The following is a 26203-nucleotide window of genomic DNA, read 5'->3' as shown; positions in this document are numbered from 1 at the left end:
CAAGAAGCTGGACAAACATTTTCTAAAAAAATATAGTTGTAAAAGACCAGGAGGAGGTGCAAAGCTTTGTTATCAAGAAGTTGCAGCATGACATAATAGATCCCATCTGGCCCAGCAGCACCATTATGAGCTGCTTTAATGGCATACAAAAGTTCGGAATATTGTAGAGGTTTGTTATATGGTAGAATGTGGGCAGTTTAGAAGTTAATAGAATGTTGTTGTCTACTGTTTTTAATTCACTGGAAAAATGTAGTATAAGCTGATGTTGCTGAGATTTCAGCAAAAAGTATTGCCCAAAGCATTAGCTATATTTGAGGGACTAGATAAATCTCACCCATTCCAGGAGAGGACTGGAGAAGGTATGGTTGGAAACTTACCAAAAAGCTGTCTAATTTTTCCAAATTATTTTGCTATCAGTGTTTCTGTTAATTGTTGATGCAAAAACGGGTCCAGGATTATTTTTTGGCTTGCCTTTGCATGAAAGGTGCTTTTGCACTTAATTTCTTATAATTTATCAGATTGGCTGTGATTGGATATTGCTGAAACAAATTCCAGGCTTTATTTTTTGCTTTTGTGCATTCCTTATTCCACCAATAATTATAATGCTTTCGGCCCAGGGGATTTGATAATGGTATTGTATCTTTGGCTGCATTTAGGAGATGCGATGTGATGTAATGTAATCTGTCACATCATCAATAAGCTGGAGACTGATTTTTTCTCATCGAAAGAGATTGATGACTGAAATTTTGCCCGGTTTGCTCAGGCAAATTTCCATTTCCCACAGGGTTTAGTTAAAGGAGCCTGTGCTGTCAATACCTTGCATACGATTGGGAAGTGATCACTGCCCATAGGGTCATTTATAACATACCACTCTATGGTCGGGACCAATACTGGAGAACAAATGGAGAGATCTATTGCTGAAGTATGTCCAGTTGGGAGCTGAATGTGAGTGTGCACGCCAGTATTCAGTATGGAGAAGTTAATACCTCTAAAAAGCTTTCAATGAGTTGGCCCTGTATCTAATTTAGTAGCACCCCATAAAGGATGGCGCCTGTTAAAATCCCCTAATATACAGAGAAGTGGAGGTATCTGTATGAAGAGATCTTCAAGTTCTTTTAAACATAAGTATGGTTTGGCTGTAAGCAGATTGAGACTAGTGTTATTGCAATATGGAGAGTTATACGAACAGCAACAGCTTCTATTTCAGTTGAAGTGGGATATGCTTAGTTGGGATCTTTGAATTTATTAAAATTGCTACACCATCATGGGCAGCATTTGCTGTATTGCAATCTCTTCGATAAAGGCAATAGTTCTTTATCAAAGGAGAAATTTGTGAGGTTAGGCAAGTTTCTCGAAGACAAAGAACAACTGGAGAATACCACTTAATTAGATCATGTTAATTAGATTAGATCATGTATATCATAGATGTTGCAACGAAAGCCTCTGCAGTTTCATTGTACAATGTAGGCCATTATTTGTGTTTAATTGTTGGAGCTGTATCTGACTGCTTTTGAAGGTGACTGGCTTATGACGTTCCAATTTTTGTTTGTCTTTTTTTAGGAAAACTGGCCGACCAGTGTCCATTTCTTCTTCTTCGGCATGAATTTCTAAAATTGGATCTTCCTGTATAGATGTGCCATCTGTGTCCATGGTTGTGTCCTGAATATTTTTCATTATATTTGAGTTTGTAATACGTGGTGTGGTAGCACTCATTGGAGGAGATGCCGCTGGTATTGTCAGAGGAGTATTATTTGCTTGGTCTGAGAGTTTGGATTGTTGTTTACGTAAATTTGGTTGTTCCTCAGAACATAGTTCTTAGCCCAATCAGAAATTGATTTATTAGTAGGAACTGTGACATCAGTTTGAGTAGAGACTGTTTGGTATTTTTTTTTACTGCATTAGCATAAGAAATATTTTTGTTCATAGTAGGTCCAACTAGTCTTCTCGCTTCTTGGTAACTGACTTTGTTCTCAACTTTGTATTTTACTATTTTTTTTCTCAGTTTTCCATTTTTCACAAGTTCTGGAATATGCAGGATGATCACCTTTGCAATTTGGACAGGTCATTTTTGTAGTCATACCGTCACTTTGTATGTGATTTGAGGAACCACAGTTGGGGCAGATAGGAACTCCTCTACATACAGTTGTAAGCGGCCATACTTTTGGCATTTATAACATCTTAAAGGATTGGGAATGTACAGGCGGATACGGCAAAGTAAATAACCTGCTTTGACAGAGGAAGGCAAGTTGAGCGTATTGAACGTGAGAATAATATTTCTGGTAGGCATAAGTTGATTATCTTTTTTAGTCATTACACGTTTTGCTTGAATTACATTTTGTCCCTGCAGCTCTTGGGTTATTTCTTCCTCTGTGATATTTAAAAGGTCCCCAACAGGATATGACACCCTTAGATGAATTTAGGGTTGCATGAGAAGATATTTTTACTGGAATGCCAGCAAAGTTTAGCTGTAAAAGTTTCTCCAAATGCCTGTGGTTCGTAGTTTCCACTAGCAGGTCTCCTGATTGCAATCTCTTTACAGCCTTAGGAGATCCTACAATATCTTCCAGATGTTTTTGTATTACAAAGGGAGACAGTTTGCTCATTGGCTGACTAGTGAGGGAGCGGAAAATTAAAAATGATGGGCAGGGTTGCTCCATCTGATTAGTCTTCTGTCTCTTTGGATGATCATTTCCTAAGTCGTGATTGGAGTCATGGTTAATATAGGTGTCTGTTCTGGAGCTCGAAGGCTCTAACGGTGGATAATTATTTTTATTCATAATGGCTCCTTTTGGCCCTACGGGTTTCTCCTTACCACCCAGGTTACCAACCCCGCCACGAGGAGGCAGGAGCAATGCCACTTTGTGGCCAAATGTAGAGTTAGTACAGTTAGTAAGGCTATCTAAATTAAAGAAAAAGGTGCTTTCTTTCTTCTGGGCTCTCTTCTTATTTCTTTTAAGAAACTAGAGCTACTTAACAGAAAATTTTAATAAGTGCAAGAGAAAACAAAGGAAAACTCAGTCGTTGGGTAGAAAAACGCTTGATATATGCACAATGATCACTTGGCCATGGGAATGCTTGGCACTCGAAGCCACAAAGTCTAATATGACAAAGAACATAAGACAAAGCCCAATTATAGCCTAATATGTATTGATAAAAATAAATTTGAAAATTGGATAAGTGGTGACAATTTATAGCTTTTATGGAAAATATCCTATATATGAAACTGTTCATTCTCTAGTACACACTTCTACTATGCACCATTTTTTTCAGAACTTAAGTGCAGATTATTACAGCAACACAAGCTGCATTTTGATATTGTAGCTTAGTATTAATATTAGTAAAGCCACACGATGCAAGGGAGCAGAGATTTTCTGCATCAGCCAAAAATAAAAAATAAATAAAATAAAACAAAAAATGCATACTATTCCCATTTTATTACCAATTATTACCAATATGATCGACTTCTTTCAACCCTCTCCTGAAGCATTGTGTCTGTTTTATGTGTAGTCTCCAAACCTGAATACAATATTCAAGCTACAATCTAACCATAATATTGTATAGAGGAATAATGGCATCTTTCTCCTTACTGGCAAAGGTCCTATAAATCACTGACAGAATACCATATGCCCTCCCAGCAAACCGTTTACACTGCATTGAAAATTTCATATCAGATTGAACCATAACACAGTCCTTTTTAGTGTTAACCACTCAGCTCCTCTCCTCCAAAGCTTATACATTACTCCAGGATTTCCATTCCTCCAAAGCTTATACATTACTCCAGGATTTCCATTCCTCAAATGCATAACCTTACTTATCTTTTGAAGTATTAAACTTTAGTTGCCATTTCTGGGACCATATAAGAATTTCCACCTCATTTGGACTACCAAGATATTATAAGTTACTGGTGAATAAAATGATGGAGATTGGGAAGTTGCTGGTCCAAAGTTTATGTCTGTTGGTGTCTAGAGGTCTGTTGGTGGCTCATTCAGTTGAAGTTTGACTGGAGATTTTTCCTAAGAGAATCCATCTTTATATTGCAGTAGTTTTGCTCAGACAACTGTGGCCATGGCCACAGATGTCTGAGCATATGTCAGCTTGCAACCCCTGTCCCCCTCCACATATTGTGCTAACCTCTTTCTCTACTTTGATGATGGCCAGTACCTACAAATGTTAGGTGCGAGGACAATCAGTTCACAGATTGTGTGCGTGCACATGTGTGTGTCACCATGTTTTCTCCTTAGAAAACACAGAGGGAGGGAGGGAGAGAGAGAGATAAGAAGATATTGTTGAGTGGAAAAATTCATACTCCTACTTGGTTGGTCGACTTACTTTCTATGATACTGATATAACTGTGAGCCTACTGGTCAAAATTATGTGAAAATGCTTCCTGCCAAACCCATTTGATTGGCAGCCATTGAAATGGCTTCTCATTCATCTTTTGGATGAACATAAGGCTTCTTTGAAATATTTGCACTGGATCTAGTTATCTGCGAAAATAATTTTGGTACTGTGGAAATAAATGAAGTGACAAGTTTATGTATAAAAGACCTTAGTATCTATAGTGTGATGACAGTTGCTGATTTTGGAATATTCACTTACTATTTACAAGAGCTGATAATTTATTCTGTATAAAAATTACCATATAATAAATGTATTTGCTGAGGTTTGTAGCTGCTTTTCCTTTTAAAAATCTCACTGTAAAACTGTATATACTTACCCAATCATTAAACATCTTCTGCAAGCCACTTTGTGACCCTTTGATTCTTTTTTTGATCACAGCTGGAAAATGTCATGAGCTGGAGGAACAAGGTTGTAACAGAATCTCTGCACTAACACTTCAGATCAGAGTTTGAAGAACACTGGTAGTGTACAGCTGTGTTGTGGCACAAAAAAATATTTTTCATATTGAAGCTCAGGATGTATTTTGCAACCAGTACAGCAGAGCTTCCCACAAATATCAGCTATATACTACCTTATTCAAAGTTGAATTAGGTAGCAAGGAGTGCACAAAAATACCCTTTAAAACAATAAACTGTGCTATCTGGTCTGCAGCACAATGAATGCTAGTAAACTTTTTTGAGATGCAGTGAACTAAACATTTCTACCCAATAGATGCTGCTTGGTTTCTTGATTTTAATGGTAAATTCATGTCAATGGTAAATCTATGAAGATTTCTTAGTCTCACATTGGTGACACTCAGAAATTTCTTAGCCCCACATTGATGGGACTAAGAAATCTACCTTCTCAAAACATTCACCAAGCTTGACCTTGTTTTACATCTTCACAAACCACTACATATTTTTGTTCTTGTGTTAAATCATACTAGAATAGTACAACTCTTGACTGCCTGAAAATGTTGAGAATCAGTACTACTTATGTGAGCACAGATCACTCAGGTGTTCTTCCATTATTCTATGAGCACTGTCAATTGATATAGACATTTCACATTTTAATTAACAAACTTATTTGCAGTCTTCACTCAAAATTTCCTAGTCTTACATAATTTACTCTGGAGGTGGTTGTTTTCCCAGACAAAGTTATCAGCCAATGATTCCTGCCCTTACTGGAAACGTACATGCCATTTTAAAATTGCAGCTATTTCAAACACTTCTGTTAATTCTTCTATTATTTCTTTTATGGTATCCACACAACTCCAATCTCACTAGACATACAACGATGAGGAACTTTTTTCTTTTTTTTTTAATGATAACCCCAAGCACAACTGTTATCAGAACACTATAGTATTTAGTACCATGTGCAGGTTCAAGGTTGAGAAGATGAAAGAAGATATTTGTTGACATTAAACTTTAATTTCTGTAGATTGTAATTTCCAGTAAATACTTATGAAGGAAGATTGTTGAAGGAATAAATGAGAAAAATGAAAAGTTGGTTCTGTGAGCTTGAGCTTGAACAGTAAAAGGATGCTGACTGGCTGCAGCACATATTTGGACTGGTTTGGAAGAGAGCATGAATTATAGAAATCAACTCAGAGAGACAGCACCTGTGAAAAGAAAACAAAAGGCATGCAACAGAAACAGAATATTTATGAGACAGAGTGGAGAGGCTTTATTAGAGATAGGTGTCATTAATTAACCTAACTGTCCTCTTCTGAATGAAGTCTAGAAGCTTGAGAAGTTTTGGGAGCACCACCCCTGATGTTGGAACAATATGCAATGGAAGGGAAGATTTGAGATTTGTACAGAGTGAAGAGCTGTTTGGAAAAAAAGTAACACCAAGAGAGAAAAAAAAAAAAACCCAGGTTTTTAGATGCAGAGGAAACAATATTTATGTGCTTATGCCAATAGAGATTAGAAATCAGGGTAATCCCTAATAGAGTTATGTGATGATGTGTAGGAATCTGAGTGTCATCGAAGATAAGCATAGGTGCATTAGAATCCTTTTTGGGAGACAGATGACAGGACTGAGTTTAGAAGGATAGAAATAAACTAAATTATCTTTGCCCCACTGGAGATCAGAATTTAAGGTATTGTAGTGGATAATTGAGAAGTTGAAGCTGTTTGTACAGGGAAAGGTTTCTCAAAGTGAAAGGTTGAATACAATGTGCTATCATCAGCAAAACTATGGTTAGGAATTCCGGTCAATGGAAGAAGGTCATTAATATACAAAAGGAAAAGAGTGGGAGAAAGAACTGAACCTTGGAGAACACCAGCAGTAGTGGAAAAATTAGAAGACAAAGAACCATCTACCACCACCACAGTGAGCAGTCAGAGAGAAAACGGATAGCCAATTATAAAAAAACAGCTGTCAAACAATAAGATGGAAGCTTATTTCAAAGACCTTTACCCCAAATGTCAAGAGCAACTGCTTAAGTTTCACCAAATGTTTCCACTGAATTTGTCCAGAAAGTTGGACTGGAGAAAATCAAATTTCAAATAGAGGAAGTCAAAGAGTTCCAAGTGATTAGTGGAGCTGGAAGAATGAAGGCAAAAGGTGAATTTGACAGAATGGGGTAGAGAGAGAGAGAGATTTTAAGCCAGAGAAGATCGAAAAGAAGAGATTCCAAATTACAAAGTCTGATAGGAAATATCAGAACAGACATGTACAAGTCACCTATGAAACGAAAAGAATCATACAACAAATAATTAGAACAATTGAGATGAGCAATAGTGAATCAACTGACAATTGGCTTTCTGTTAGAAAAGGTATGTGGAACTTGGCAGACTGTTAATGAAAATGGATATCATTGAGATTGTAACCAAAACAACATATTTGTGAAATGAACAAGGAAGTGTTTAGGAGGTTTAGTTCTTTTTGCAGATAAGCTTGTTTCTATTACTTTGACCAATCATGACGTATTCAGTAGTAAGAAAAGGTGGGGAGGACATGTATCAAGTACTGAAATTTTTGGATATTGCATACACATGGCAAGAACATACCCAGTTCCTCGATATAACTTGGCCTTTACAGTGCCCTCGCATACACACTACTCTGACTACCTTCAGTCACCATCTGGAAATTAACACTATACACCATCTGTAGTGTATAGTGTTAATTGTAATGTGGCTCCAAGGATTCTCCCCCCACCACCAACTCTGCATTAGGCAATGCAATGAATACAAAACTCTGTAAAGGCTAGATTTTATGTAGGTCAGTGAGTGTTAGTGTGGGTAATGTTGCTCATCCAGCTTCTTAGCTTAGGGGCCTATGTTTTCACACAAAAACTCTAGTTTACTATCCAATACCATTAGAGGCGGGCCAGATAAACCCTGTGGTAGCCAAGACTACACACAGATAGGGAGAGTCTAATAAAAAAATAAAGGATTGAAGGTAGTAGTGGGAAGACAGGAAGTGTGAGGGGGTTGAGAGAGAGAGAGAGAGAGAGAGAGAGAGAGAGAGAGAGAGAGAGAGAGAGAGAGAGAGAGAGAGAAGTACAATCACTCGTCTGGTTGAAGGGGAGACAGCGAGATTATACATTAATTACATATAGGTTTGGTCTGGTGGAATATGTAGCAGCCAGCCTGCAAACAGCATTTTAGAGCTTGTACCCTCAAAATGTAAGGAAGATTAGGTCTTGCCATGCCCATTGTAACCTCAAAAGACATCAATCATACTACATGACGGAAGAAATGGGGGAGGGGGTAGCTGGAGCTTTACTCTGAAGACTAAACATAGGTTCTACCAATTCAAGCCTTCAATAAGAAAGGTGGAGTTGGTATTGCACCAGTTGATTAGAGTCATCTATCAACTAATACTGCCTGGTAACACAGAGGCATGGCATTTCTCCACGTGGCGTGTGGACGCCACACCTCGACCCATGTTTATGTTGGTTCATACCTAGTACACTTGCAGTGTACTAGGTGCCATATTTCAGGACTTGCACACAGGGGTTATACCCAGGTGAATGCGCAAGCAGAGGATTTGGTTGAACGATAAGACTTTGCTGAAATTCAGTCCACATGACTCGGGTGTCACCCGAATATCAGTTCCATTAGCGTTTCGACTTCCATGTAGTAAGTCCAATGCAACTTGTCATACCTGAGAGAGAAAGAGAATGCCTGTGACAGCCTCAAGGACTATAATTCAATCTCTAAATCTTCCATTTATATAAGAAAAAATAATAAAATCAATAATTATGACTGACAAAACATGTAAATGTTTTATGGTATTCTTCTTAGACATAACACTTCAGTTCATTCTAGGGGGATTTAGATAAACCTATGTGCAGAGCAGTGGTGCTATTATTTTATTTATGAATTAAATAATCCACCCTCATAACTGCACACCACTAATGGCAAAGTTATTGGTCTTAAATAGCAATAGAAAAGAAAGTTATCTATTATTATATAGGATTACAAGGGATATTAATGCAGAAAATTAAATAGACATTTTAAGTGCATTACTGTGTTAGGCCAATCATGGGGAACATTCTGTTACCTCCAAAGATTAATCAAGCTTGTTCGTATATCCACTTAGAGACAAAAACAGTTATGCATGATTCAGCCTAAGTTGCTAATATCTTTTTAAATCACAGCGCATCACCCAATAGGCAAATCTAACTTGTTCAGAATGGGTTCACTAATAGGGTCCACCTACCAGATGATAAGCCGGTAAGAGACTAAACAACTGTTCTGGTAGTGTCTCAGATTTTTAAATGATTAACGTATTTGCCTATTATGTGATGCTATGAAATTTAAAATGATATTAGCGACTTAAGCTGAACTGTGAATAATGATTTTTGTCTTTAAGTCAATATATAAGACCATAAGACCAAGATTAACTGATCTTTGGAGGGAACAGAATGTTCCTTATTGTCTAGTCCAGCAGTTCCCAACCTTTTTTTGACTCACGAACCCCTTTCAACATAATATTTATATCGCGAACCACCGAAGTTTGTCTGATATGTGACTGACCGGTGCATTACATATTGGCATGCTCACACCCAATCTCCCCCACTAACATCCTGTCGCACATGCTCACTATATAAGGGTGCACAACCCAAAAAACAAATATAAATTTTGAACCAAACTGTATATAAACTGAATATAAACTATTTTGTAGTTTATAAAAATATACCCATGTAAATCTAAGCAGACTCCATTACAAAATTTTTAGTGCAAACCCCCTGGAACACTTTCACGAACCTTTGGGGGTTCACAAACCACCGGTTTGGAACCGCTGGACTAGTCCAATGCAGTAATGCCCATAAAATCTGTAATCTATTTCTTTGCAAGTTTTCAATATGTCATACAAATTGTACATAACATATATTAAGTTTTCCAATTATGAAAGTAAAAAATTAAAAAACAATAATAAAATTCTACCGCATAATATATTCTATCATAATCTATAATATTTACTAATCATTAAAAAAAAATCAAAAAGTTCTTAACCTATTCATTGCTAATTATTTATTTATTTATTAATATATATATATATATATATATATATATATATATTTTTTTTTTTTTTTTTTGAAGAAATGAAAGTTTAAAATAAAGGCACAGTATTTCTAGCAACAGTAGATTTACAGTCCATATCTAAAGAATAGCAAAATTTATTTATTGATCTTGTTTGTGTCTTTGCAAACAAAAGCATATTTTTGTACTGGTATTAAATGGTACTGGAACAGTACAGCTCTTGAATGCCAAAGTAAAAAAAAAAAAAAAAAACCCACCAAAAAGGATTAAACAAGTATTCCCAGTCTAAGTCTATAAAATAAAATATCCATACGTATATCTGGGTGGAGGGAAATACAAAGCTGCAAGTTCAGGATCTGTGGAATTAATTTGATCCAAGTAGATTCCTTCACCACCATCTGGCTTATGCCGCAATTTCTTAGTTGAACGCATGAAGCTCAGCATTCCACCTATCATTGAACGATGTTCATCTGTTAAAATTACCAAATCAAAATAACACAATTACCAAAAATGCAATATACAACAATATTAAATTCTGTGCAGTTTTATATAAATCCTATAACTAATGCAAGTAGAAAATCATCTGTAAAATGATTTCCACCATGGTCTCTTAAGGTCCCCAGAAATTACATATCAAAATTCCCATTAAGTTTCCTACAAAAAAGTACTTGAATTCAGTGTCATTCTGGAATGCAAAACTATGGTGTTCCAACAGAATAAAACAAATATGTCAGGATACAATAGAGAACTATTCCACTGCATTCTAACATATATACAAGGATAGTTCAAAAGTTTGCAGAATGACTCTAGAGCATTATTTGAATAATCCTGAAATTTTTGTGCAGGAACTCTCATTCAACAGATGTATTCTTAACAATATCCTACTAACAACAGTTTCTCTTCCCCCACCAAGGATATTCTTATGCCATGTCTGATGAAAACATCAAAATAAAGAAATCTCAACTTTGTACTGTTATCAAGTTTCTTTGTCTGAAGGGCAACATCTACATGGAAGTCCATACCAGGGCTATTCAGGATGCCTGTAACACTTGTTGATTCAAAAATAATAGCAACGGCAGAAGAAACAGTAATGAAAGGCTGTGGGATTATTGGTTAGATTGTTGAGTATGTTAGCAATTTAAATTCAGTGCATATAATATAGTAACTGCTTACTAAAAGAGAAAAGTTTCTACATGATGGGTTCCATGAATATTAACAAGTGACCACAAAGCCTACAGTGCAAAGACATCAAAATGCCAATTAGAGAGATGTAGGCAGAATCCCAAGAACCTTCTTTTCTGGTTCATGACTATGAATGAGATGTGGGTACACTACTTAATTCCAGCATTCAAGGATCAAAGGATGGCCCGGAAACATATCATCTGGTACCCACAAAATTTATGTTGCCTGATCAGCAGACAAGGTGACAGCCTCTATTTTTTGAGATATTCAGGAAGTAGTATTTGTTATGTTCAGCATGCAGCCATAATTACAGCCCAGCATTATGCAGAGTTAATAATAAATAATAAAAAATTTACCAAGATGAAACAAGTGAGGAAAGCTGCATCATAGCATCCTTTTCCATAAGGATGCTATGATTCCTTGTGCACTAAAACAGCCACACCAAGTCCACTGTTGAAATACACAACATCACGGATACAAGGATGAAATCCTCCATCACTCCTCATATTCACTAAACCTGGCTGCTGGTGACTTTACTCCCTTTACAAAACTTGAATAAATTGTTTTAACATAAACAGCATCACCAAAAATGTGAATCCAATATTTAAAACTTGAAGCACCATCACACAATACCTGTTTGGACATTTACTGTTCTCTCAATCAGATAACAGGTGATATTAATACTTTAATAAAAATGTTTCCAAAAGATAAACTGAATGTAGAACTGGATAAAATTTTAAAAAGGAAGGGTAGCTGTAGATGGGATATAAGTAAATTCCCTTTTAATATTAGATATGTGGAGCAAGGAAGCCAAAGGCTTCTGCTGCGCCAGCCAAAAATATAAATAAAATAAAAAAATAAGAAAAACAAATTACTAACTATATGCTTCATCCATACAAAGAGCCAGCTGACTTCTGAATTTCCCCAAGCTGTCAGCCTCAACTACCTATGGCAGCAATTTATTCCAGTAATTAACATCTCTCTGCAACTCTCTCTTCCTACAATGCAGTTAACTTGTGATGAGCATAATCAAATAAATTCTATAATCAAATATCTTAGAGTAGCTGCCAACTTTTTTCAAAAAACTGGAGATGAGGCATTTGTAAGAAGTTGAAGAAAACAGGTTTTGGGCCAAAGCATGCAAAAAAAAAAAAAAAAAAAACAGGAATTTTTTACAAAAAGCAGGAATGCTTCCTAAAAAAAGAATAAAAAAAACAGATTTTTCAGAAAAAGCAGAAGGTATTTTTAAGTCCACACTGCACTAGAAATAAAATTCAGAGGTAAAATACACATCTATCTATACATCAAATTTTTCCTCCTGGTGATATTTATTCGAGCCAATGGAAGAAGAGGGTGGGGCAATAAGTCACTGACAAATGCGCAGGTAAATAATTACATAGGTCATTTCATGATTAGATTTCGATCAATGCATTATAAAGTTAATATATTAGCATAATGTTATTATTATTATACAAATAATAAAACTAAAATATTTACAAAATACCAAACTATCTACAATCTATCTACAATACATGACCATACCTCTACTATATCTGGACAATGGGTCCCTTCATTAGCTGACAATATACAAAAAATGTTGCAGTGGAACATCAAATGATGCTGGGTATGGTCATGTATTAGACAGTGAAGCATGGGCATGAGGTTGGTGAATGTTAAATGGATGGAACAGAAATGGGTTACTGGGCAGAATCAGACACTTGCTGTTGACAATGTAGAGCACGTACGTGGGACATATGCCAACATTCGTTGTATTGCGAGACAACCACCTCCATAATGTGCAGTTTGTAAATATTTTAGTCCTCTTTTGGATGCAACAATATTCCTCGTGCATTATGGAAACCAAAGCAAAAGGCCTTTTCCTAAGTGACCTATGTAAGCACAGGAAAATAATTACATAGTGTTATTTATTCAACCTTGAGAATGCTGTGTGGTGGGGTAGCCAATGGGAAAAGGGAGATGCTGGTCATGGATACAAGTGGGCGGGGCAATTACGTCACTATAAATGCACGTGTAAATAATTATGTAGGTCATTTACTATTTAGATATCAATCAGTGCATTTCGACAGGGGTGTCTTTTATGCAGAAAAGATTTGACTTACTCCATTATACCTCTACATTTTACATAGAAATGTGTGTGTGTGTGTGTGTGTGTGTGTGTGTGTGTGTGTGTGTGTGTGTGTGTGTGTGCGCGCGCGCGTGCGTGCGTGCGTGTAGGGTTGGCAAACAAATCAAGCAGGGGGAAAAGTCCTCTCGTTTTATATTTAAAAAAATATTGTGGGTGTGCCAAGCATACATATAGTGTTAAGTGAAGCTTCTTTAGAATCTTTTGAAACATTTATTATTTCAATGTTACAGCGGTTTAATATTTTACAATTGTTTTACAAGTTTATTACAAAAAGTTTTTACAGATCTCTCCTTTGTATCCAATGAAGGTGGTCGCATTGCACATATATGTGCTCTATATGCCTTACAATGCTCACTATTAGTTTTCGGCATGTTGAATTATAATTTTTTTCTGTCGAAATTTATGAAATATGGTAGAAAATGGAGAAAAAAATATTTTGGTTTTTAAATTTTTAAAATCGGACTGCTAGAAGTTGTGATATAGCGATTAAAAACATGCATTCAAGTTACACCGTCACCACGTTGTAGGGGTACTGACTGCATAGTGCATTGCTGCTACATACAGCGGCACATCACTTGTGGCCATTGTATAGAGTAGTACAACGGTGGGGAAATGAATCATTTCGTGTCACATTTTCATGCCAATTTTTGTCAATCCACAGATGCAAGTTACTCCCATGTGAAAAATTAGTCTGATAAAATTTAAGAGATAATTTTAACTGGGGATAACCCTTAGCTGAAATTCTTAAAATTTGCAATGTTCGCCCTTCTGTTGAGACAATAGTGCCACCCATTTGCCCCTCATTGGCTCTCAGGAAAGTTCAGATAGAATTGTACAATTCTGGTGCGTGGAACCTTGACAAAAAATATGTAATTCATTAATTTCAAAATGCAACTGTTAGTATTTTCTAATTTTCTATTCCTATTCGTGAGACTGCTTTGTAAATAAATGATCACTGAGTAAATTTTAAAAGTATTTTGTATTTCATGGAAATATTTGATAATTTACATAGAGTCCTAAATTTTTCAAGTGAGCCTCGTGTTAACAAATTAGCAGTACTCCCTGCATATAAGTTAACATCTTCTTCCAGTCACATAGTTCCCTGAGGAGCTGTTGTGGCCACCAAAAAATTCCTCCAACTGCATCGATCATATGCTATACGAGCAGCATCACAAAATGTCACACCCAAAAGTTCACTGATCCCATCCTTCCACCTAGTTGCAGCAGCAGTTTTGGAGTTGGCTTTGTTATGGTCTCTGTGGCATCAGATAATGTGGTGGTATGCCATTGCCTACAACATGGCTGATTTTGAAAGGGGCCAGCTTTAATCATAGGAAGAGTCATCATGCATCCCACGAGATGCTCTTGAAGAGGAAAGGTGACTACAGCAGAGCCCCACTTAGTGCAGAAGACTAATTACAACTGGTTTCCAGAGGTAGTCTATGTATATAAACAGATATATATTATTTATTAGATTCGCACAAGTAGTTATTATATCTTCAGTCAATGAATTTATTCATAAGGTGACACTATTATCCTTCTTCTTCCTTCTTCGATGTTTAATTAATGTCCAATATTTCCAATTAATTATGTTGAATATATTTTAAAATAATTTTCTCCCAAACCACAAAGCATGCAATGTTTCCTTACCATAAACATATTTTCATGCTGATTCGCATAGTCCTAACCTCTAATAAATACATTCCTTATGTTTTAAAATATTTGTTCCTGTATTTAAAATTTACACTCCTTTCATATAGCATTAACCGCTGCGTAATCTTCTGTATTCTTCGAACACATTAACCATTAAACTGTTATTTTAATCTTGGAGCTTAAATATTTACCACACAAACATAACATAACATATGTGTCTAATGAATCCTTTGTACCTCTTCTTCTGTATGGTAAGATGTATTTTCAGGAGTGGGAAACTAGTGGGAAATATAAATTTGAAATCAATCCTAAAACTTTCAGAAGAGCTAAGAGAGCACAATCTGAAAACTTGGTGCCAATTTCACTCTTCCTTGTAGAGAAATGCTCAACATCTATAATGTACTGAAATTTCTATTGGTCCAATTTTAATAAAATTTGGAATGCCTCAAAAAATCTTTTTAAAAGACCTAAAGTAAAATTTCATCAAAATCTGTCCACTGGGACAAAGTTGCTATACACAGTGTGCCAATTAAATAACGAGACTGATGCTACTACAAAAAAAGAATAACAGTAACGGCAAGTAAGTGTTATATATTTTCGAAGTAATCACCTCCGATGTGTACACACTGTTTACATCTTTTATATAAGTTTTGAACACATTTCTGGAACTCCTCTTCTGATACCACTTTAAGCTGATTGGTCACTGTAGCCTGGATGTCCTCTATTGTCCCGTATCACGTTCCTTTCATGGCTGTTTTCATTTTGAGGAACATAAAATAATCTGCAGGAGCCAAATCCGGTGAGCTAGGGGAGTGTTTGATGACTGGAATCGATTTTCTTGCCAAAAATTGCTTGATGTTGACGGCAGAATGTGTGGGTGCATTGTCATGCAACAACAACCAATTTTTGGGGTTGAACATTTCGCGTCTCACCCAATGAATCTGATCCCACCACCTCTTCAACACCTCCTCATAGAACCTTTTCGTGACTGTTGTCCCTTGAGGCACAAATCCTCAATGGATAATGCCTTTGATATCAAAGGAGACGATCAACATGGTTTTCACTCGTGATTTTTCTAACCACACTTTTTTCTGACAGGAAGAGAACAGCGAACACCATTCTGAACTCCGACATTTTGTCTCAGGTTCATATTGAAATACCCAACTCATCACCAGTAACGATTCCACTCAAAAATGTTGGGCTGTTGCCAACACATGCCATTAAATTGATGCAACACTCGACTCTTTTCTCACTGCTCGAAATTTCAACAAATGCGGTACAAAATGGGAACAAATTTTTCTCTTGCCCAGATCTTCTTTTAGAATTTCTCATAGATTCCTTATTGCTACCAATCATCTCAGCAGGCAACCTTGTTGAAATTGATCTGTCTTCTGTCACAATTTTTTCTAACCTTTGTAACAATCTCCGGTGTTCGAACCTGAAGTGGGCGACCTGGAAGTGTCATCTCCCAATACAGCAGCAGCAGCAGCACACAACACCTATGGCTAAAGCACTGAATTTAACCAGATTTTCAGCATTAATGCATGAAAGACGACTCATCTTCACCATAAAAATGATTGCTGGAAGAATCTCAGCACCCAACCTGTGGGACACCACGTGTTGGTGGATCCCCCAACCAGCTCTCTGCTCCATACCTAAGCTTCTTGCTCTTCTTTCGAGGTTATATCTTCAAGATCACTTCCACACTTACCAAAATCTTCATCTAGCCCAATCCTTGAATGCCAACGTGTGTAAAATCGTAGATGACAAGTATAGGCATCTCATCTTAAATCTGCACATGTATTCCACAACCATAAACTAATGTAAGCTTGCTCTGGCTCAGCAAGAATTTCACAGAAACTCAAGAAAATTTTCATGTGTTACTTTAATTTATTTTATTACTTTTTAATTTGATGTATTATTATTATTATTAGTATTTTAGTATTTTTATTTTAGTATATATTTTTTAAGTTAATATAATCTGCTTTACGTTAGTTATACATAATTTTTCTTTAAATTTAATCACATTAAAGGTATTGTACATATCCAGTATTATAGTGCCGTGAAGGGGTTTGTAAAGTCAAGGTATCTACATGTACCTTTGCTTACAATAAAGATAATATTTATTCTGTTGTAGATATCTAATAGTGTAAACTATTAAGTCAAAGATATATGCCAAGTCTTTACAGCAGATAAGTTTTACACCAAACCATTTAGTGCAAATGTACTGTTTTATACAAAGTTAGTTGTTCTTTGAACAGAAGTAGGCTCTTGGTGATGCACAGGTTTTCAAAGAGATAAAAGGCAACTTTTTTTCTTTTTTTTTTAATATTTAACATAGATCTCAGCTTGTGCATATAATTGTCTTTTTTCTGTTTCTTATTATGACCAAAATGCATCATTGTAAGAAAAAAGAAAAACCTATCACTTGTCACAGTCTCAGGGAAAGCTAGGGATTCCAAAAGAAGACAATTATTTACCAGTATTACTTCAGCAAGACTACTATAGAGAATTATACAAGGAGCGATGGAATGATACCAGCAGTGGGGAAGATGGATCGCAAATGAGCAATACATACGACATAGCCGATATTCTTCCTGATGAGGTAGAACATGCACTGAAGAAAATGAAGAATCAGAAATCCCCGGGGGAAGATGAAATTACTGTAGAGTTGTTAAAATTGGGAGGAAGAGACATAACACAAAAACTGGCAAGGCTCTTCACAAAATGCATTAGAAAAGGTGTGACGTCTAAGCAGTGGAATAATGCAATCATAGTTTTGCTGCATAAGAAAGGAGATAAATCAGAAATTGGAAATTATAGACCAATTAGCTTGTTATCCCACATATACAAGTTGTTCAAAAGGGTCATTACTAACAGATTAAAAAGATGAGAATCAACCGAAAGAGCAAACTGGCTTTAGGACAGGATTCTCAACTATGGATCACTTTCACGTAATATCACAGCTAATGGAGAAAGCAAATGAATATAAAACACCATTATGCCTGGCATTTGTGGATTATGAAAAGCATTTGACTCCATACAGCATAAGGCAATGTTTCGGGCACTGGAAAGACAAGGCATAGATACCCCATATATTATGATTTTGAAGAAAATATATGAGAATGATACCTCCTTTATTAGACTAGGCAAAGACAGTAGCAAATTTAAAATCGAGAAAGGAGTTCGACAAGGAGACACAATATCTCTGAAGCTGTTTACTGCTGCCCTTGAGGAAGCTTTCAGAAGATTAGACTGGTCGCAGAAAGGAGTCAATGTGAATGGAGAGTACCTAAACCATTTACAATTTAAAGATGACACTGTGGTCATAAACCACGATCCCAAAGAATTAGAGGAAAATTTTAATCAGTTATGCAGAGTTAGTAAGGATTTTGGACTAAAGATGAATATGGTTAAAACAAAAGTAACGATGAACAAGTATGCCACAGAAAGGGACATAATGATTGAAGGAGCAGTAATTGAAAAGGTGCAGTCATATACTTATCTGGGGCAAGTTATTAGCTGTAATAATGATAAATGGCTGGAAGTCAAGAGAAGAATAAATTTTGGATGGATAGCATTCAGGAAATATAGTCACATACTGAAGAGCAATATCCCAGTTTGTCTGAAACGTAAAATAATAAACCAATGTATACTTCCAACCATGACATGGAAGTGAAACTTGGGCACTCACCAAAAGAATGGAAGAGAAGCTGGGAACTACACAGCGAAGGATGGAATGAATTATATTAGGAATTAGACTGTTAGATAAGAAGAGGAACACATGGATTAGGCAGCAAACTCAAGTAAAGGACATTCTTATCAAAACTAAAGAACTAAAATGGTCTTGGGCAGAACACATAGCTCGAAGACATGATGACAGATGGACTAAGAAAATAACAGAATGGTATTCAAGAGGAGCTAGAAGAAAACCTGGAAGACAACGGCGGAGATGAATAGATGAAATTCATGAGTTTGTGGGTAGTATGGTCATTTCTGTTTTGTGCAATGGATGGCCATTGCACAAAACAGAAGGAACTGGAAAGTTGCTGGAGAGGCCTTTATCCTGCAGTAGATTGAAAATGGCTGAAGATGATGATGCAACAGTTTCTTATTACACATCATAAACAAATGTATCAATAAAACAAATTTTTGAGACAAACATTTCTTCCCATTGTCCTAATAACTGAAAAATTTTGGTTGCATTTTCAATTATGTTAATAGTATAAGGGTTTGTCTCTTCAACTACTAATTCGGCAGCTTTTTCTGTAAGCATTTTCTAAAAATAGTGAACTTCTTTTATATTGCTACAGTCATCAGGAAACAGTGCTTTCCTAACTCCTGAATTACTTTCACTAAACTGATATATTTTAGGAATTTATTCCTATGCTATTTCATTTCAGTTGTTTGCAGCTGCTGCTTCTTTATAGGCTGCCTGATTTCTCTATAAGAACTGGAACTTACTGTATCATATTGGAGTTGCTCATCACTCCTAACCTCTATTTCATCAGACAATACATTTTAGCAAGAATAAAACTGAAAGCTGCCTGAGCCATCATTGTCAATTACTTATACGTTGCTCCACAGTAAAGCTTTAGAGCCACATGATATATTCATTGTTTATAAAGAAGACCTTACATTTCCGACATCAGATATTTGTAATTGGTTTATCTGAAAGCTAAAAGATGGCAGTACCTATCTGTAGTTTTATTAGCTCGACACTACATGATCAGAGTACATAGCAGCCTCTTGAATTGTGCCTCATGTATAGTTGAGTGCAGGCTATTAGTAACAAATGTGGTGTCTGATTATAACTGAGAACAGAACCTAAAAGGCTAATATGCCTCTTTTCTTAGAAAGAACTTGTTGTTGTTGATATGGGGGTTTTATGGTGCATAAGCTACTTTGGCTATAATGCATTAGAAAGAACTGTGGAGTGCATTGGCACAGAACTTTGTACCTGCTACATAATTTGATCTTCATCTCTTATAATTGTTCTAATTGTCAACTCATTCATTCCATAAGCATGCACAATGTCTGCAAATGTTTCACATTTTTATAATGATTTCTACTTTAACTTCCATAATTATAATGTGCCTCTTCTTATTTTCTAAAGGTTTGACATTTATGTTACTCAGAAATGATGAGATTTATCTTTATGATCAGCAGCAGTATGCAAATACAGCAACAAGATATAACTTGTGCTCAGAGGATAACCATGAAGGGATTGACACAGAATTATGTGGAGTGCAATCTCAATATAAACATGATATAACAGGATCATCGTAACAGAAATGGAATTATATGGAAATCACAGCATGGATTTATTAAGCAATGTTTCCTGTCTGACCAATCTGATTAACTACTATGATTCAGCAAAAAAAGCATTTTTTTTTTTTTTTTTTTGATGTAAACAATAATTCTGACATCATATATGTATATTTCAGCAAAACTTTTATTCCATATGAAAGATACTATACAAATTGGAGCAGTGCAGCATTAGGAGCAGAGAAAGTTACTACTATGGATAAAGGGATGGCTATAAGAGGGCACTGCTCTTCTTTGACTATTGTCATTAGTGGAGTCCCTCAGATAACAGTGCTGGGCCCATTATTGTTTACAATATTTATTAATGATACTGAAATCATATCATGCTTATTGTATAAGTCTGCATATGATAAAGGTTGGCAGGGTGGTTAATAAAGGAATCAAGATATACTACTGCAGCAAGATCTAGGAAAATTAGACAAATGGGGAACAGAATAACATACCAATTAGTTGGTACCACACTCAAGGTGGTGGAGAATGAAAGAAACGTCAGGATAACTGTACAGTCCAACATGAAGGTCTTTGACCACTGCAGACAAGTTGCTAGAACAGCTCATTGTGTTCTGTCAATGATATACAAGAACTTTGCTAGGATGGACAGGGAGATGATTATACCACTGTATAAGGCAATGGTTAGGCTGCAACTTGAGTACTGCACACAGGTCTTGAAGCTTCATTTTAAGAAAGATGTGATATTCTTAGAACAGATGTAGAGAAGAGCAACCAGATTAGTCATGAACATAAAAGAGTACTCTTCTCACAAAAGATTTCTGTTCTGCAAATCGCAGTGCTTCAAAGCTAGGCACTTGTGAAGAGATCTAATTGATGTGTTTAAAGCTTGAAATGGATTGAATACACACAATCATGATGGTATTCGTATTCTTTCTCGGACAACACACAAGGGGTTCATAAACTTATATCAAAAATTACAGGTTAGATATGTGCAACTTTACTTTCAACAGAGAATAATTTATTGTTGGAACAAACTACAATCTGGTATTGTGGATGCGGGTAGTTTGAATAAATTTAAGTAAGAATTAGACAATATTAGAGGGCATAGACAGATGAGGTGGGTGTTTCTGTTTTGTTTTTTTCTGATGCTGTATGAGCTTGCTTCCTTACATTATTTACCACCACTACTACTAGTACTAATAATAATAATAACAACATAAATACATGAACAATAAAAATATTTGGAATAATAAAAATACAGGAAGCATTCAGGAGAGTATTAACATAATATAATATATCATATTATAATATACATTGCTGTGATATATGAATTCTGTATGTCTGATAGTAATGATCATAGGAGTCGAAATACCTAAACTGGTAAAGGGGAACATATACTTTTATATACTCATATTTGTATATGTAATCTATGCAATTAAACTGTGTGAACTGGGGACTTATTTGTAATGGACAAGAAAAAAACATAAGAATAAACACAAACTCCCTGAGATAGTAATAGGAAATAAAGTGAGCTTTTCTCCAAATGAACAAACACATACTGTAAATTTTGTAGATGTCAACTGGTTTCAACAATATCACCCTTTTAGTAGTGGTACCCACCTGCTTTGTGCTTATACAACAGTTACACCTGTATATTATGCTGGTTACACTTCTTGATTAGGCTTCACCCTAACAAGCAAGAATCTATTCACTAGTAAGTATCACTGAGTTCTCATCAATATTTAACTATTTACAATTAACCATTTATTTGCATGTATTTATAACAAAACTGACAAAGGCTTAAATATTCAGTAAGCTTAAATACAGAAATTGCAAGATTCACAAATCAGTCTAAAAAAGGCCAATCTGCAAAAACTGTAATGTGCACAAATTTCACTAAAATAGTTGAATGAGAAAATCATGAATACACATCTGGACCAATAAGGCCAATTTGAGGGTAATTTGGACCCTATTCAAGAAAGATTTATCAGACTTTAATAGAGAAACCAGTGCAAAAACAATTAATTTAGAAAGCAAATGGTGGGGGCACTATACATGGGTAAACAGAATAGTTTTGAATGAACTCCCATTTCATCCTTGGTGCATAAATATCATTAACATAGTCAACAACCAAAACTTAGTGTCAGATGGATAAATTGCAGGCATGGTGTAATTGATGTCCAAAGAGCCCATGATGTACAAGAAGCAAAGGTGATAATAACAAGACCTATGGAAATTAGAGGACTGGATAAGACTATAATGTGTATAATTTATAGAGTGGAAGGAAGACAGGAATCTGCATGCATTCAGGAATAGCTGTGGAGGATAGAGAGAGAGACTCCAGTAGTGTTCAAGTTGATGTAATTGAAATGAATGGCAGGAATCCCAAGTTGCACTTTTGTACAGACAACACAGGCTATAATGCAGAAGCAATTACATGAGATGATGGCTCATCATGAGTCACTCCTACTGCAGAATCTGTGAAGAATATTCTGATGGCATGGATTAAGTCCATTGTCAAAAAACAATGAAAAATGAGAAATTCTGTTAAATGTACCCAGTTTCATCTTTATAAAAAATGAATGCAGCTTTCAAAATAATAATGCAACTATTTACCATGCTGGATCTGTATGAGTGGTCAAGGAACATGATGACACCTCTCCCCTTCCCCATTCTCCCATTGTTAATTACACTGAAATTTTGTGGAACACATTATAATACTGAAAATGGAAGCCCAGCACCCTATCTTAATCACTAAAAGAATTACAGGAATTATTAATACAGCAAAAATTTCAAACAACATTAAATATCTTTCAACCATCAGATGACTCTATATTGCAACAATTTGGATCGAGACTATGACCTATGACTATGAGGTCAAAGAATTTTGAGCTCTTGGAAATGAACAAGTTTTTTTGGAAAATTTTGCCTTTTCTTGAATTAACATATTAAATTGTGTTCAATAAATAGTTTAATAGTCCTAGTCATGTTTGCTAGTTTATTTTTAAATTTAACTAACAATTTTGTAAGTTATAACTTGATATTCCTAGGGCTTTGTATAGGTGATTTGGCATGAATACTGCATCTTGTAACTAGCAGGGTAGTGTAGTGCACAAAGAGAAATTGTAGGGTTTGATTGTGTAAATAAGTAGCTTGACAGTTCTAATCAAGTAGGTAGGCCTGAATTTCTTTTGTTTTCTAAGAATTTTCATTTCTAAGATAATTCATGGGCTGGAAAATCCCAGGTAGAGTTCTCAGAAACCCTCCAGTGCTCTGCTCAAACCTGCAGAAGCTCTTGACCTTCAAGAAGTACTTTCCCAACAGCACCATTGGCACACTGAGCTCTGCCGACATTGATTTTGATCTGTGGTTCAGTGATTCAGCTACAGGGGAAAAAAAAGAGGAAATCCATATTAACGTGACATCAGCATTCCTGCAACTGTCATTAAAACTAATACTGACTCCAAGTGAAAGATGACCAGACTGGTCTAGATCGTACTCTACGGTATGGCCCTATATCATGGTATCTCAGAAGAACCATTTCAAATGTAATTATCTATAACTCAAAGTTTTTTAGGTTCATTTTATGTTAGAGAAAGTGATGTATCTGCTGTTATCTATGTATTTTCTGTGTATTATATGAATGTTCTAAGTATTCTTTGCAGTTTTTCTATGTTTTAGCAGTTTATATGTAAGTAAATATGTCTCCAATTAGATTGTTAGATTCCTCTGGATGCCAGTAATGGGAATGATATCCTTGTAAAATTTTGTGAATAAAGAATTTTATTATTATTATTATAATGTAACAGTACATAATAATACATATTATTGCATTCAGGTATCTATTAGTTTGCATAGTGATCTAAAATTAAATTGAATTTAAATGGAACAGAGCAGCAAAGCAACGGGTTCAAAGTAGTGGTAGTGCCATGGCTTGGGGCAGAACTGAAGGGAGAAATTCTCCTACAGATCATGGTCTTACAAAATGTGCTACTTGTGTGGTTTGTAAATCTTTCTGGAATGGGACATTATACAACCAAGGTGATGAATTCATGTGTGCTTGTTGCACAGAGTGTGATGAAATTAGGTGCAAAATCACATTCTGATGGTGTTCATGAGAGTTTGAAGAAAAAGGTGAATGTGCTTGGAAGAATTAATGAGGGGCCCATCAAGCTCTCAGCTGTCCAACTCAATGCCAGAGATTACACCTGTGCATCAGGCAACAGTGGCACAAGTCTGCCCAAGGCAGAATTGTGCTGGTCACAAAGGAGGTAGTTATTGTCAGTGACTCTATTGTTAGGAATATAAAAAGTATATTGTGTATACTTCTCATGGTGCCTCCGTAGCCAGGTGGGCAGGAGCAGTAGTGCGTAGCACACGCATCTTGATTAAACTGGGGTTCAAGCCTGTGACCACCAAATACGGAGGATGCAGAAGGTCAGGGAATGACCACTGCATATCCCCAGCCCGAATAAAGGGTGAGGGTTGGCGTCAGGAAGGGCATCCGGCCGTAAAAAATTGCATGCCAAAACAATAAAAACGCTGACCCCAAATAATAATGGGAAAAGGCGAGACAAAAAAAAAAAAAAAAAAAAGTGTGTATACTGCTCATATACAATATATTGTGTATGAGAGTGCATTATGTATACGTCTCATACATGAAAAAAAAAAAAGAAAGAAAGAAAACAGGTGGAATAGGACAATGTATATCTACCAGGGGCAAAAGTAGATGACATTGCAGGCAGATATCAAAGTGGGTTGGAAAACTGTTAGCTTGGGAGGGAGGGATACACAGACTAATAGTTAACTAGAACCACAGACAGATGTGAAAGTGATTCTTGCACTGCTTCTATTTCAGCATGCAGCAGCCTGGAAAGAAGGGTGTCAGGGATTCCAAAACCTCCTATGGATCATCATGAAACAAGTAAATACATGGGTTGTGTTAGGATAACTAAAAGTAAGAACAGGTGTATGTATGCTTGCATGTAAACTAATGCCAGGAGCATAGTAAATAAATTTGATGAATCAGCAGTACTGATTAAGTCATCAAATGTGGACATTGTACGATATCAGACATGGTGTTACACAGCCATAAGAATGTAGAATTTTAATATGGGGAGTACAATGTGCACAGAAAGGCCAGACAGACAGAACAGGATAGGGAAGCACATCAAATTTAAGGCAGTGCACCTGGTCAACATGTGTTGCCAGTGCAATGCTGAGTCAGTTTGGTGTGAAATAAGTACTGGGAAAATGAAAAGAAGAGTAGGAGTGTGTTACAGGCATAATGACTGTGATGGGCATAGCAAACAACTATACAGAGTCAGACAGTAAATTAAAATATGTTATAATGGGGGATTTTAACTTTCCAGATATTAACTGCAACTTGTACGTTGTTCACTTACACACTAGCAAGACTTTTGTGGATTTATTGGACTGTTTTCTACAGCAGTATGTTGAGAGGCAACAAGAGGAAGTAATACTCTTAATCTGATTATAAGAAATAATTCTTCATGCATTAAGAACATGCAGTTAAAAGACCCACCGGGTGACAGTAATCACAGTGTATTGATGTGGGATTTACTTAAAGAAAAAGTAGTATCAATGGTAAAGAGAAGGGCTTTTGCAAGAGTGCCTACAGTGGTCTCAGATAGAATTTAAAACTATGCAGTGGGACCAACTGATTGTGTTACCAACAGCAAATTCTAGACAGGAAGCATTCAGGAGAGTAATTGTAGAAGATACTAGTTTTCATACCAAATAAGAAATACTGTTCAAGGTTTAGATGCAGATGGATGTCAGATGAACTAATGAGACATGTGGTAGAGAAAAAAAAAAGTGCATGGGATGCATATAAACTATCAGAAACCTATGGTAGATAAAAAATGTTGTGTGTAATCAAGTCAGAAGAGAGATTAAGCAAGCTACAGTAGACTGCGAGAAGCCGTTGGTAAAGAATGAAAAGAAAAGCAGCAAAGATTTCTTTATTTATGTTAAAGTAAAAGAAAGAGGTTGAATCACATCAATAAACTTAACGTTGATGGTTTAACTCTTGATGTTCCCA

At 36.0% G+C, this 26203-nt stretch overlaps 1 protein-coding gene across 2 annotated transcripts in view; it reads right to left on the bottom strand.

Annotated features, from left to right (window-relative positions):
* Nucleotides 1–26203, bottom strand: part of Lpin (phosphatidate phosphatase LPIN) — a 257365-nt gene that overhangs the window by 167079 nt on the left and 64083 nt on the right. For both annotated transcript variants that reach the window (XM_090385615.1, XM_090385616.1), the window contains exon 5: nucleotides 10192–10348. In XM_090385615.1, coding sequence (XP_090241741.1) covers nucleotides 10192–10348 — 157 coding nt within the window. The remainder of the gene's footprint in view (nucleotides 1–10191; nucleotides 10349–26203) is intronic.

This window comes from Mastigoproctus giganteus, chromosome 12 (genome assembly GCF_048544385.1).
Source record: "Mastigoproctus giganteus isolate SK-2022 chromosome 12, ASM4854438v1, whole genome shotgun sequence".
Taxonomy (NCBI): domain Eukaryota; kingdom Metazoa; phylum Arthropoda; class Arachnida; order Uropygi; family Thelyphonidae; genus Mastigoproctus; species Mastigoproctus giganteus.
Note: the sequence above shows the minus strand (reverse complement) of the source record. Positions and strands in the feature narration are given on the sequence as shown.